Genomic DNA, 15,520 nt, shown 5'->3' with positions numbered 1-15,520 from the left:
GAGAGAGACGGAGGAAGAGTCAGGGGAGAGACAGAGTAAAGCTGGGACCACACAAGAACTCTGCATCGCAGCCCCTCACCTCACTTCATTGGGAAAAAATAAAAAGATAAATAAATAAATTACTCGCCCGGTTTCATTGTTTATAAATGTTGCCACTTTTCCCTGCCACATCCACCCTGTACAATAGGGATTCAAGTTCCATTATTATGTGGCAAATGTCTAATGGTTCTCTTTATGAAGCAGTCCCTCCAACAGAGAGAGAGAGAGAGAGAGAAAAAAAAAGACTAACCAATTTGTGTTGGCGTCTGTCATGATACAAATCATAACCACGTCTCTTTCCATTTCTTCCCCCCATCCCCTGGAAAAACAGTCCCAAGAAAGAAAGAAAGCAGACTCTAACCTATTCTTAAGAATGCCATGATTGGGTCCCAACTCACTCTCATTTTATGTCAGGAAAATGATCATGTTTCCATTTCCCCCCCTGAATTTTGCATTTAAAAGACCCCAATATTTTCCTTCTCTCACCAAGTGAACTTGGCTGGTTTTTCCATGGGAAGTGAAGTAGGGTTAAGCATTTTTCTTCTCTGAGGTAGTGGAGGCCGCCTGCAGAATGAAAATGTCTTCTCTCCTCTATGCAAACACAACAGCTAATGTGTGAAATGAGGTGAGTTGGGCCAACTTTGTTCCACGCGGCCAGAAGAATCAAATTCTTGGTGAATGGTTCTCGCCTTGTGAACCCACGAGGCTGAATCTTGTTACAATCCAGAGCTCTGGAAGACCTCTGCTTTTCTGCCAACCGCTCTCAAATTGCCAACAGGGGTTTGCAGTTAGTCACATGTGCCTAATCAAGGCTGCAATAAAATCATAGCAGCAATCCGGGTAAGGAGGCCTCACATGATGTGGTCCACACCACATGAACTGGAAATACCAGAAGCAATGCTCAGAAGCAGAAAAAACTTGTGCGGGCATGTGTGTCTGTTCAATTGTGATGGGTTTGCCCTTGAGAGAAAGTGTAGCTTATGTTGGGAAAGTCAAATTAGTTTCCTGCAAGACACACGCAAACAACTGGTGGCTGTTTTAGGTCTCAGCATGGATGATCCATTCTCCAAAAGGTGCTCAGCCACTTCTGTTGGCTGGTTATGAGCCAGGCCTGAATGCTTCCCTGGAGCCCAGTAGGCTTAGGTAAACAAACAAAGTTTTAGAATTGAATTAAATTAATTTTATAATTATTAAAACCTTTTGACATGATATGTTAAAATAATACCCCTTTTCTGACCTATAGCTCTATGTAGCCTAAAATCCGCCGTTTGCTGACATAAAATGTTTTATTGAGTTATATATTGAAAAACACCACCTTCAGATGGCAGAAAGCATAACAGTGATTCTATATTTAATCTTCCCTAAAACAGACAGTCATGGCTTCTTCACACAGTCCTTGATGAAGGGTAAGCGTAGGCTAAATGTGCTATTTATAGTGTAGCAGATGGTGACTTCTGTACACTATTGAGATCACGGATGAGCGGAAACCATACAGCAGGGGTGGCACCGAGGCAGGGAGGTTCCTCAACATGTGATGTGTTTATATGTTTAAACGAGTCTTTCCATTTATTGTAAACCCCAATGGATTTTGTATTTATTTTACTGCTGGACGAAACCTGGCAGCAGAAGTCAGGAGTGTCAGAAGTGCTTCTCATTGGGGATGCAAGAGGGATTCAGGGATGGGGGATACCTTTTCCAAATATGTTTTTTTTTTTCTCTTCAAATGTTTGAGAAGAAATGGCGAAACAAAAAAACCAAAAAAACTGGAGGGTAAAAGTACTACTTAATCAGACACTTTGTAGTGTTATTGAAGCTCTGTTAAAACCTCTGATTAATAATAAATTTTAGACTAGTTTTGCCTTTCCCCAGCCCCCATTGCATTGGTCACCTGTCCAGCACGTGACCTGCCTTCGACCGCAGTTAGCTGCGTTTGGACCTGAGTTGGATAAAGCGATATGTCCATAGAAGATGGATGGGTTGTACATTGCTGTAAAAAATATTTTGGTTATGCAGAATGCTTGTGTTTTGTTCAATTAGATTTCATGACTTCTGATGTGGATGTTTCCTTCATGGCTTGACTTCAAATCTAAACACCAAATGCATACAGAAAACACACACACACCTCCACATACACAAGTGTTCAATTTCAGCATCTGGATCCTGAATCAGGCTCTCTTAAAAGTGAATTACAAACGTTGCACTTCCCATTTCGCCTTTCTTGTCTGTTCTTTACATGAGGGGTTCGTTTGACCTATAGATTTTGCAAATTACAGTGGTTAGCTCCAGTTTGCGTTGAGATTACAACTCACGGAGGAAAATGTTTAGGTTCAGGTTGTCAAAAAGAGGATATACTGTATCTGTGGGTGGTGCCAGACCACACAGCTACAATTTCAAAGAGAAGAAGTCAAATCCTTTTTTGTCTTGATTTTAGAGTCAATAAAGAAAAATGAAAGAACACTTACAAATGACACATGAGTGCAGACGACAACAAGGGTTAGCCAAGGACTTTGATGGCTAAAGATTTAGACGTAGAGTATTTTTGAGGAAATGGAACAGTCACCCATCCACTAAGGGGAAGAAAAAAGGGAAAAGACAGACAAGCAGCCAGATCTTGAAGTGAACAAAAACAGAGACAGCACTGGTGGAACAATTAAAGTAAGTCTGCAATGATGCTTGTGATCCATTTTGGCTTTGTTACAAATATGATTCCCCCTTTCCCTTTAACACACACTGGCTTCCCCATGACACATAAAGAATACATCTAAATCAATTTAAGGGTCTACCATAAATGATGCAAGCCATATTTATGAGCGGCAGCGATGACTGAGATCGCCTCTCAGAAAAGTGAGGAGGCCAGTCATGAAAGGTTTTACTGCCAACATGCAGCTCAATCGGAGGACAATTAGAGGTGAAGTGCCATGAGACCCACATCTAGGCTCAAGACAGCTATGCTCACATCTGCGAGGGCAAGAAGTTTCTACCTCAACATCAAACAGTCTGACAGCTTTGAGAAGTGGCCCCACTCGGTTTTTAATTAGGCTCATAAAAGAAATATGGAGCTTATCCTAATTAGGCTATAGTACATATACTGTGTGTGTGTGTGTGTGTGTGTGTGTGTGTGTGTGTGTGTGTGTGTGTGTGTGTGTGTGTGTGTGTGTGTGTGTGTGTGTGTGCGTGCGTGCGCGCGCGCTCATGTGCACACACATACATGTGCGTATGTGTGAGAAAATAAACATCCCCTCCACTCTGTGATGTATTATAATTGTGCCATGTCTGTTTTTGGGCCGACAACTCATAACATGGAAAAAGTAACTTACTGTAAATCCATTTCCAGGAATATAGTTTCATTTTTTACTGTGTGCATTGAAGAATATATTACTTTTGACATCATGTCATAAAAAATGCTTTCACGAGCTTTTGTTGACCACATGAAATAATACGTTTTGGTCATTGGTTTGCTCCCTTAGCAACAGCACAAATATACAGCTCTGACTCACCTGTGCATCCAGATGTATAGAAGAGAGGAACAAATACAGAGTATCGTAAACTCTTCAGTTGTTGCTTATTTCTTTGTTCTCAAGTGTCTTAGAGGTCTCGTCTTCTGCTTTCCTCGCTTTCTAGCATCCTTCCAGAGAATAATTAAGTGATGCACAATACAAAACAAAACAAAATATAAAACAAAACAAAAAAATAATCCTTTACCACTTTGTCGCTCTGTCTTACAACTCTTTTTGCAGAGGAGGATTGGGAAAACCAGCTATTAGAAAACACATTTATCCGCAACTCCAGCAGCACTCACCTTTTTTTACCAGTTTGCGTCAGAAATATCCATGAAATCAGAGAGCAGGCCAATTTCCCTCCCCAGACTGCCCATCTTTTCCCTCCACAACGTCTCAAATCAAAGTGTTTTTCTCTCTCTGTCTCGCTCTTCTTTTAGACACATGTCAGTCAGAAGCTCATGGAGTCCTGCACTTTGTTGTTGTCTACAGAAAATGCTGTAATTTCTGTTTCACTAGAGTCAAAGTGAGACGGAAGACATAGAAAATGCTTTGGTATTTGTATGTAAACACAGTGGAGGTTTTACATATTGAAGATACCTTCATGTGAAAACACACATACCGTACTATTGAGCTCCATGTTGACTGAATACCAAGAACATTAAGATCCAAAGAGATGCATTTGTATTCAGGATGGCTGAGAATAGTCTCTCGTGGGAGAAAACAAGAGTTTTTAATCAAGACACACAACCACAGTGTACCTGCCTCACTTTCCTTGCCTCCTACACAACTAAGCAGTCTGCCAATCCCAGATCTCTTCCACATCAAAGGGCCCTCATTACAGAACCCATCACACATGCACAGGAAGAACCGGGGAGATTGAGAAAGGGGGCTGGGAAGGAAGGAGGCGAGGTGGGTGGACAAGGGGGTGACAAGGAAGAGCAGGAACACTTTTTCCTCATACAAAAGCATCACAACAGTCCATTCCAGGTCTTTATTTGCCATCACGATCATCATCAGCGTTATCAGTGAATAATGTGTTGAAAAATAATGCACTACTGTAACGTAAATCCCTTCAGCAGCAATAAACTCAAAACTGATTACTAGCATGAAGTAAGCAGTCCAGTCCACTTACTGCAATTTCTGTGATCTTGTTACCCTAAACGTTTGTTATTGATGAAAACATGTCATGAGCTACTCCTTTTCTCTTTCTGGCTCTTTAAGGCCCAAGATACTGTGTCTGAAATCTATCTGGTGCTGCTAAATGAAGGCTAGCACACTTTTAAAAGAACTTTATAGTCCAGCTTCTTGTTGCATTACTTTACCAATTTATTCAGTCTATTTATGCGTAATTAACTGCACTGAAATATGGAGAAATGTACTGAAATTTTGAAGAAACTTGTCCTGCACTGTACAAGACCAACACTTCACAAAAAAACAGTGTTTAAAAGAGTCTTGCTGATTTTTATTTAAGTAACAATAAAACAAATAACTTCCCTACTTGACAGAAATCCAAAGAAAGTTCCTTTTCCTCACTGGGCCACCCAGGCGTGATGCCTGCGCAAGTGGGAGAAACATTATGTCAGGTGGGAAGACCGACAGTCCGCGACTGGCGCTTGAGGTCAGACGTAGGCTTATTTTCCTATTCAGGCCTCTGTCCAAAAACATCCTCTGCAGCATCCTCAATGTTCTCCAGGTGCTGACCAGACACGGTAGTTTAGCAACCCGAGGAGAAATGCTGTGAGACGGCCGGCTTTTTTTTTCTCATTCATTTCATTTTTATGCTTTTCATTTCAATATATCAAATGGTCATTTAGGCCATAGAAGCCATGTAGTTGACATTTCTTGGCTGCCACACCAGACCACCCAGGGCTTTTATGTAAACAGATAGGTTTGCACTTCACGGGGCTTTAGGTTAGCTGTGAGCCTGCTCGCTTCACAGACACTAAACTAACCATGTGCCTTCTGGTTCAAGCGCTGGACTCAGGAAAATGACCACAGTATGTAACATCTTTTGTCATAGTGACACAAAAAATGTTGCTGAGTAATCTTGGTCCACTTTGGGCCTTTTATAATCTGTTTTCTCCTTATCTTTTTTTTTTTTATTTTTATTTTTTTTATCAGATCTCATGATTTGCTGAACAAACAGAAAGCAGTAAAAGCATATTTCCAGTGATTCGTGTAACAACATAGACTTCCTGGTTGCACCGTACCCAATCTAGTGTCTTTTGTGAACAACCGAACAACAGAATAGCTTGTCCATCACAAGATAATAATACTGTCTAAGCATATTTCAAAGGGAGATAAGCACAGGAATATAATTCAGCCATGACACAATCAAAATCAAAACCACTATGTAGCACAATGTCAGTGGAGTATCTAAAAAAGGAACATATGACGGTACGAAGAGGATACAATATGGCATTGTTGCTGATGTGAGGATTCTCAAGAATATTCTTTACTATAATACGTAATGTATGTAGTTTACAGGTCATTTACTCGTCACATTCACAATAGTTTCACATTTTAAAAAGCAGACTCATTTTGTCTTATTTGGGAGTCTATTACACAAAAACTGAAAAAAATTCAATCTAATGGTTGTCTTATGATGTACTCCTTACTATTCCTACTATTAATCAGACATGATAATACATACATGTTAAATTTAGTAAAGCTTGTCCCTTCATTCAGTTTGTGAACCCTTACAATATTAGGGTCAAATGGCAAATCAAGTTGCTTTTCTTTTTAAAATAATTCAGTCATTCAACCTCTAAGCAATGAACCCATTTGCCTTCTTCTCACCCCAGATAACAGCAGCGAAGCTTCCAGTCCGTTTCCTGGACACGTCTGCATGTGGTGATTTTTGATGCTCTGGTCATTCCTGTTGCTTGTGAAAGTTTTCCTGCCACGCTGTGGCCTTCCAGGCAACTTTCCATGAAACTATTTGGATACAGCACTTTATGAACAGCCAGCTCTTTCAGCAGGGATCATCTGTGGTTTGCCCTCTGTATGCGAAGAGTCAGTGACTGTCTTCTGGAAAATCCTCAAGTCAGCAGTCATCTATATCATGGCAGAAGTCTAATAGTGAGTGTTGACTGTGTGCTATTTATGCTGCAGAAACTGAGATTTACTCAAAAAAATAACTAGCTCATTGTAATATTTTTAGACATGCTTGTTGTTGGGAAATGCTTGTTTGTTTTCAGTTTTTGAGTCATTTTTAGTAGGTTTAAGGGTTCTTTTTTTTTTTTCAAGAGACTTTCACATAAAACTGAGGCATGTTTATATTTTTCAGGCACTGAGATTCATTTTATTGAAGATAGCTTTTTCTGCTATTCTTCATTTGAATAGATTTTTTTTCAATTATAATACAAGTTGAATCATAATGTGTGTTATTTCTCACAAACACACAGATGCGCATGCACACACATAAACACACGCGCACGCACACATACACACGCAGTATTTTAATAAAGAGCTCTGGTTACATTTCAGTTAAAGCCTGTGTGTTTTCTCACCTACTCCTTTCAGAAATTACATCCATACTTCCGCTCTCACCAAAATATCTTTTAAATTATTAATATCAATTCTAATATTATTTTGATTCATGTAGTTGTAATTGTACTTCAGTAAAGAATGTGAATACATTTAAGAACTTAGTATTGCTTGTTCTTGTCTTGTTTTGAGTTTTTTTTTTTCACATCACTTCTTCATATAAACTTTAATGTATGCATGCATGGAAGACTATAATAACTAATGAAACTCGCTCCCCCCTTTTGAACTGGGAGCTTTAAACATTTTCTCAACTTGGTGAATACTCGTACTAAAAATATAACTGTAACAAAAAAAAAAAAAAAACAAAAAAAAAAACTTTAATTTGCTTTTTGGAAATGTTTCATATGAATTAAGACTTGTTCTCATCAGAAATTGTGTTTCTCCAGTGAAAGAAATAGTATGTCATACTTGAACAATCTGCTTTTCCAGCCCAATGCTTGTTTTGGTTACATAAAACTTGGTGACAACAGCATCATGGCTGGGATCAAAAAGTTCAAGGAACCACAGGAGGACTTTGTGTAAGGCTGCACTTTAAAACTATGACTTTGACTAGTGGGTGTACCACAGAGATGTAAATAATGACGTTGACTGCATGCAAAAGCTGGGTAACTGTGGTGTGTCTGAGAGGAGGACAGATTGCTTCAGTATTTTTTTATTTATTTTTTTACTGTGCTCATAAACATGCTTAGAAAACTTTGTTAAACCCATTCTGTAATGAGTTGACTTTGGAGGCCATGATTCATCTCAGCTGGAGAATGTCGTAAATACTTTCAAGAATCACTTTGAAGAAAGTCTTATTGTTTTTGGACTTTTACCTCCTGTAGCCTTTTATTTATCTTGTAAAGCATTGATTGCGTGTGTAAGCCTGTATTTCACTCCACAGGCACCACCTGAGTAAATATTTGTTGTTCTGGAAAAGGTTTAACCATACCATTGTTTTAATTACAAATGATTTGCATGTAAAAACAGTTTTCACTTTCTGTGTTGTTGCATGGTCTAATTTATTGTACTTGTCTTGTTTTGTTTTGTTTTGTTTTGTTTTGTTTTGTTTTGTTTTGGGGGTTTGTTTGGTTTTTTTGCTGCTATTGTTTGAAGGCAGTATACATTTGGCAGAATAGTATTTATGACTGTACAGGGTCAAAATTGCATTTCATTTTCACAATTTAAACTGTTGATCCTTTTATATAAGGAACAATGGAGTACAGAAAATGTAGAATGAAAGACTAATTGCTTAATGCTTCAGCATATCAGTGTTTGCAAAACTGTGTCAAAAGAAGCCCTGAACCTGGCCCATTCCAGCCCATTCGGCCTGGTGTGGACCTGATACTGACAATGTTTCATAATTTTTAATGAATCACATTTTCAAAGCATCTAGACTAACAAGCAATGTATTTTTTAAGGAGGCCTCCCCTGAACCAGGATATGACTGCTTTTGTTGTTTTATTTTATTTTTCTATTTATTAAAAAAACTGCACTGAAAAGTTTTTTTGTGTGTGTTTTATCAATATTTCAATATTGTCTTCCAATAATGGCTTCAAAAACAGATAGCCATTCCTTTAGATATATATATAAAATAAAATAAAAAAACTACTGAAAATAAATGAACAAATGTACTGCTGTCTGAATTCTAACCTTCAGTTCTGACAGCATGAATCATTATTATGATGGTGAAAAAGCTTTTCTGCTCGCTGCTTATTTGTACCAAGGATCATGTAAGAAACATGACAAGCAATAAATCATTGATGACAAATGAGCTGATGCAATCTTTTTAACTGAAATAACTGTTCTGGGCAGAAGCACATGTCGAAGCTGAAAACATCTGGAGATGGAGTTTCGGATTAACTGTGTCAAAGTGAATGTAATATGATCTTTAGGTAGCAGAGAGGAGTCTCTGATCCCACACAGACTAGCCAGACAGATGGCATGTTTTTCTTCCAGTGTGTCAGTGTAGAAACATACGGGTACACAAAACAGTAATGAATTTAATCTGTTTTAGTTTTTATAATGAAATGAGTCATTGAACCCCAATAAATATTGATTCTGAGTCTGGTCTGATTTTGTTGTCATTGCTCCAGACACAAACTTTCTTCACACAGTGTGAATCATTCAACACTGGTTTCTTTTCGCAGTTTTTTGCTCCTTCCAGTGGCAGGAAGGTGTATCTACTCTGACTTTTCAAAAACCATAAATGAATCACAGAATACAAAAAGTTACAGCAGTTAACAGCTTGCCCCAACTTTGCCCTCTACTGAGGCAATAAACAAAGATAACACATGTGCCTTTGCAATCTCACTGATTTTAAAAGTCAAGACTGTCAAATAAGTCCTTGAAGTTTTCTTATGAAAACTCAGAACATGTGCTTCATATATTGAAATTCAGAATTTCTAAGGCATAAATGTCACTGGGGGTAAACATATTTTTAATGTCAAAAAATGAGACTTCTATATTCTTGATGAAAAGGGTTTTGACAACAGTCAACATCACTTTCAATCTTTAACATCACCATGCGTTCAAAAACAAACACGTTGGTTGTAATGTGTATTTAATGAGGTATTACGTACTGTTTTCATGAATACAGAAAGAGATAAAGCTAGGTGTGGTAAATCAAAGGTCTCAGAGCCATTACGTTGTATTTTACAACTCCTCATCTGATTGGGCAACCATGCAAGAGTTCTTTCAATTTATTTGTTAATTCATTTGAAATGAATTTTAAAATAAATGTTCTCAGTTGTTACAGATGGCAGCATCAAAAAAATCAGATTTAGATTGTATGTTCATGTGTTTATGTCAGAGTCTGAGAGACGATGGTGAGAGAATGTCTGGGGGCCCCGCATCTGCCGACATTTTCCATCTGTCCGTCTGACTCTGGCTGACTTCACTTAACCCCTAGAAAGAAACCACAAAAGGCATTCTGGCAAAATAATCAGGCATGACTGTTGTGGGTGTGGGAGAAATCAGATTTATGTTATAGAGAAAAGAAAAAAAAGATAATCTCAAGAGCTTCAAAAGATTTATTTATTTATTTATCTATTTGGTAAGTTAGTATCACCGACGGAATTTACGATGCTGCTTACAAGACCTTTTCTCCACTGATTAGTAGGAGCCGCCTGTGTTTCCTCCTGTCACAGTAACATTAAATATGGTGGTAGTTATCATGCATTCATCCAGTTGGGTACTTGGTATGTTGATTGTTACCAATCACTGAGGTTTCATTTCTCACATACTGTGATCACATATTTTGCAGTCACAATACTGAAAAAAGGAACCAATAAGCTCATTGAATAAACTCAGGGGGCAGGAGCGTAATTAAGCATGTTTGCTGTACAGATGTTTTCTGCAGCTGAACAGCTGTTTTGACATATATTGAATTCAGTGACCTCAGTTCAAAACAATGCCGTGAACTAGGCTGAATGTAAGACAGTGAATGCTGGGATATTGAGGTGGCGTTTTTATGAGTTAGACCAAAAGCATATAAAGTCTTTGAAGGCATCAAAAGAGAAGCCAGTTCCTCAATTTTACACAACAGTTACGATTCACTACAAAGATGTAGTGCTTCTGAGTTTAATCACCCCCTGTGTTTTGTCTGTTCAGAGTCTTTGGTCTGTTCATCATTTGAACCTCAACTTAACTTCAGTTGAACCACACCAGAGTTTGTTTGGGTTTTGACCAAGACATGCTTTTCAATCTGATCCAGTCCAATTCATATGTTGGCATTGATGCTTAGGTGGCAACATTCACAGCTACACGAATGAACCTGAGCACACTAATCCACAATGTTCATTTTAAGCTGACTGAACTTCAAAACAGGGGATACACCATCTGTGTTATGTAATAGAAATTCAATTAAATAACCCACTTTTCAGTTAGTCCCACCATGGACACCAATTCCTTCAGGCTAACAACAGCATTGCATTAGTTTGAAGTCACAATAATGTGTAATAGACTTTGCTCAGCACCTAATGTGATGTTGTCTCTTAAAAGTTTGCATCCTTTTATGTTTGAAACACCAAATAAATCACATTTGAACCCATTTTAAAAGAAGCAATGTGCATTTATATTTTGTTGTCAGATCTGGTGAAAGCAAAAAGACAATTCAGACATGTGCAGAAACCCCAGTTTTGTTTTGTTTTCACATGCATATAATCAATATTACATCACTTCAGTATTATTGTAATGTGTATTTATTTTGACATTCCTGTTAATTTCACGTCAGAAACTACCTGAACTGTTTCTTTCAACTAGAAATTCTCTTAATTTTTCGAAGAGACATTGGTTATCTTTAGACTATTTTTGTACATGAAATTAAACTGAGAGGGAAAGAGGCAGCTACTCTATGAAAACCACCAAAACATATTACTTGTACTACTGCAATGACAAAACCACAGAGCGTTATTGAGAGTGTCTAATGCCATGGTTCTGTACTTTGTATTTTTCTTGAAATGTTCTTTGGTTATATACACATACACTGGGTTGCCACACAATGAAAGTTTAATTATTAACTGTTAGGGTGAAATAAATGTGGAGTAGATAGTCACCTGCAGTCATTGATTATTTTATCATTACTAGAGTGAAAGTTTAAAGTCACTTAAAATAAAATATCCAACTGCAACATCCACAAAGTTTTACTATTCAGTAAATTACATGTTTGACTGGAATGAGATGAAAGTTAAAAAAAAAAAAAAGGCGGGGGGGGGGCTCTACACACCTCCCGTCCAGGTGGTGGCGCTGTAACAGTCCGTTGTTTTTCCAGAGGAAATGTTTCCGGACGACCTTATTTGCCGTGCGGACTGTGTGAATGTAGGTTTGAATTGTGCATAAACTACAAGTTTTCTACCTTTTTTTTCGATACTTTCACCTGAAACGAGCAATGGCGGTGCCGGGTATGTCTTCAGCTCTGTTCATTTGTTGTGTTCAGGGAAGTTTACGGTCTAGTTTACAAACAGTGTGTGAAAGAAAACGACGATGCCAACCTGGATATAAGTGTTCATTAAACCAGCGAGTTTACCGCACCTCGTCGTGTCCAGCGAGCAATAGCTAATAAAGATAGACTCCACATTATGCCAACAACTCAGTTATGTTGGTTTTACCTTGGCTGAGCTGTTTAGAATGAAAACCTCCATAGGAGCACGAAGCTCATTGTGTGGCGCTCACGAGCATTAATCAGGGAGAAACGAGGTCTCGTTCTCTGCTCATGTACAAACTGAACTTTCGAGATTAGTCACTGTTGTGATCTCCGGAAAGATGAAAATATGTATTTTGCTGCGTTTCAGGTCCCAATAAGGACAATATCAGAGCGGGATGCAAGAAATGTGGATATCGTAAGTGACAATATTTCAGCTCACACGTTACATTGTATCAAAGACTGTTTGGTTTTTCATTAAAAAAATGAAATGCATGACGTTGATAGTGGTGATTTATTTTGAACTGCGTTTTGCAAATCTTCTCGAAAACAACTCCTTACCATTTCCCTTTCTGTCAGAATGTCTTTGATCCTAGTAGTAAGTCAGAGGTCATTGTAATGTCACTGGTTTTTCTTGATACACTATCATATCTCTCCACAACTTGGCATACGGATTGCATTGATCATCAGCCTTGCTTTCATGTTATTTACTTTCAATGAGGACACTCCTACACATGCTGATTAACCTCACATTAGGATCAGTGTTGATAGTTTCTTCATCGTTTTCAGCTGCAGTGGCTCATCTGTTGGATCAGCCCACCTGGGCTTTTTGCTAAAAGAGACTGACCATTGCAGTCTGGATAAGCCCAACAAGAGCTTTTCAAAGCAACCGAGTCAGGTCTAGTAAATATGGTTGTATGTCTTGGATGTTTCACCCCAAATCCAGTTAGCGTCATCTGTGCTGTTGACGAGCCAGTTGCCTCCTACCTGAACAAAAGAGAATATACATAGGTCCATAAGAACTGCAGTTTTGGAGATGCTCTGACCCAGTCACGTAGCCTTCGCTATTTGACCTCTGTCAAATTCATTGAAATCCTTAATTTTGGCCATCTTGCACGTCATATTTTAGAACTGTACAGTTGGACAGAATGGTGTTTTGTTGCACAGCGTATTTCCTATGCAGGTGTCAGAGTAAAAAGCTGTTTTGAATGGTCAGTATATGGTCATGAATTGTCAAAATGAAACCATTACAAGGAACTATTTGCATATTAGTAAATTCTACAGTGCAACCCTTTTAGGCCTTTCCAGATTGTTGTTCTAGAGTCTAGACTGTAAGTAATGTAATAGTTGCTGCTTTGCTGATATCATTCTTACTGTCTTTAACTTTTGTTTTGTCAGCGGGCCATTTAACGTTCGAGTGCCGAAATTTTGTCCGGGTGGATCCTCAGAAAGACATCGTTCTGGACGTTAGCAGCACCAGCAGTGAGGACAGTGAAGATGACGTACCTACTGCTCAACGCAGTGAGAAGCTGGGGCATGGTGGCCAACATCGTAAGAGTTGCATTCCGGAAACTTTAATGAACCAAATGTCCATGAATTATGCATATTTGAACTCATGGTGCAAAACCACTTGAAATAATGAAATGAATTGACAAGAGTTACTCATTTATATAGGTTGCTATTTTAACATAAAACCTGTTTTCATTCTCTTTCTATGAATTTTTGTGTGATAGGTTCCAATAATGACAAGGATGATGAAAGGAAAAAGAGACAAAAAAGAAAGAAGAGCAAAGACCCAAAGTCAAGAAAAAGGTAATCTTTGTTTTGCATGAATGTCCTTCCCTATTCATTATTTACTCTTAATACATAATGTCTTTTTATTGCAGAGCAACTTAACTATGCGAACAAACTTCTGCAATATGCAAATTTTAAAGCATAGAAAATTAGCTTCTGTCATATGAAAGCAGACTTACACCATGACCGGTTCCCCACTGATAATATTATACCAGTGGTTGAGGTTAAATAGAAATGCATTTCAGTTGAAAAAAAACTTGTTTGTTTCATAAACATTAATTGTTCCCAATTCTTTTTCTAGATCTGATTCATCAAGTGATGAAGCAACTTCCAAAAAGAGAAAGAAACGCAGCAGGTCATCTTCATCATCTGACAGAGAAGAGAGGAGGAAGAAAAAGAAGCTGAAAAGCCATAAGAAGAAGAGCAAAAAAACAAAAAAGGAGCACGGCAAGCACCACAAAAAGAGACAAAAGAAAAGGAAACAGGAATCATCGTCCTCTTCTAGCTCCAGTGAATCTTCAGAAAGTGATTAAAATCAGCTGTGCAGCTTTTTAAAAGTGTTTGCATGATATTTTACAACCGAAGCAGCTCATCTGGTTTCACGAGTGTCCTTCCCTAAAGAAAGGCTTATTAGATTTATTAGTTACACCAAAATGCATGTGAGACAGAAGTGGTTTTATGATGACACCAATAGGGCACATTTAAACAAGTGGCAGAAATCTGACTGTTGACTGTTAAAGTTGTCCTTCATCTGAGCTTTGTTGGTTGTTTTTTTTTTTGTTTGTTTTTTTTGAAGAGTTTTTTTGTTTTGTTTTTTTTTCCCCTCAGGGCCTCATGTTGACTTAAATTTTGTATGTTTGGTCCATAATGAGTAGTCTTGACGGAGTGCTGTGTTACAACTCCCCCCATCAGTTATAGATAGTTTATTGATAAACAGCTTTTAGTTCATCAAACAAATTGTTGTGTTAAGTTTTTTTTTTTTTTTTGGATGCAGACTTATTGGATATCTTCTATGAAATATTGTGAGCAGTTACTCTGCCAGCATCAAATGTAAAAAGTGAAATGTCACAACATTTGTACTTAAGCCTGACTTATTTTCTTTTTTCCAAAGGAAGTCCTATTCATTGTCAACACTACGTTTGCATTAGTTTGACTTCAAAAAGTGTTTTTGTCATGCCCAATACTCTTGCTTAGGTGACTTTGTAAAGCAGAAAAAGTGAAGATTTCATTTGGTTGTACCTAAAGCAGTTGCCAGTTAATAATTTTCTTTCCACATTTTGAGCTTCGTTTAAAGTAATCATTCCAGAAACATGTATGATTTTAAATTCTGTAACATTTTCTGAGCTGATCCTCACTGTATATGTTTGTTGTTTCATCTTAACATGTATGGTTCTTTGTCTGAAGAATAAATCTATATTTTTATCAAACAATATTTGGGTTGATTTATAAAATAAATATGTTCACTGTACAGTATACTACATGTGCGCATATTGACGCTACCGGCATCATGTTTAAAAAGGAGTGCAGTACACTCCTGCTTCAGGTAGAGGGCAGCAACACACCTAAACCGTGGTGGATAGTTTACTGAACTGATGTATAAAGGAAGATGATTACTTTTTTTAATTGTGTTGCCATTCCACAAAAAAATGGGGAATAGATGGAAGGAGCTGTTGTACTTTGTAAGAGAATGTCAGACTGAAGGAACACTAGCCTACATTAATCACATTTTGTTAGTTGT

The 15,520-nt window shown here is 37.9% G+C and overlaps 1 protein-coding gene across 1 annotated transcript; it reads left to right on the top strand.

The window, feature by feature from the left end:
* Positions 1–11,845: 11,845 nt before the first annotated feature.
* On the top strand, positions 11,846–15,204 carry srek1ip1 (SREK1-interacting protein 1). Its single transcript, XM_030083416.1, has 5 exons — positions 11,846–11,968; positions 12,359–12,406; positions 13,387–13,539; positions 13,722–13,800; positions 14,084–15,204. The coding sequence occupies exons 1-5, from the start codon at positions 11,956–11,958 to the stop codon at positions 14,313–14,315; spliced, it is 525 nt and encodes a 174-aa protein (XP_029939276.1). The 5' UTR covers positions 11,846–11,955; the 3' UTR covers positions 14,316–15,204.
* The last annotated feature ends 316 nt before the right edge of the window (positions 15,205–15,520 follow it).

Source organism: Salarias fasciatus, chromosome 23, assembly GCF_902148845.1.
Source record: "Salarias fasciatus chromosome 23, fSalaFa1.1, whole genome shotgun sequence".
Taxonomy (NCBI): domain Eukaryota; kingdom Metazoa; phylum Chordata; class Actinopteri; order Blenniiformes; family Blenniidae; genus Salarias; species Salarias fasciatus.
This window is presented reverse-complemented; position numbering and strand designations above follow the sequence as displayed.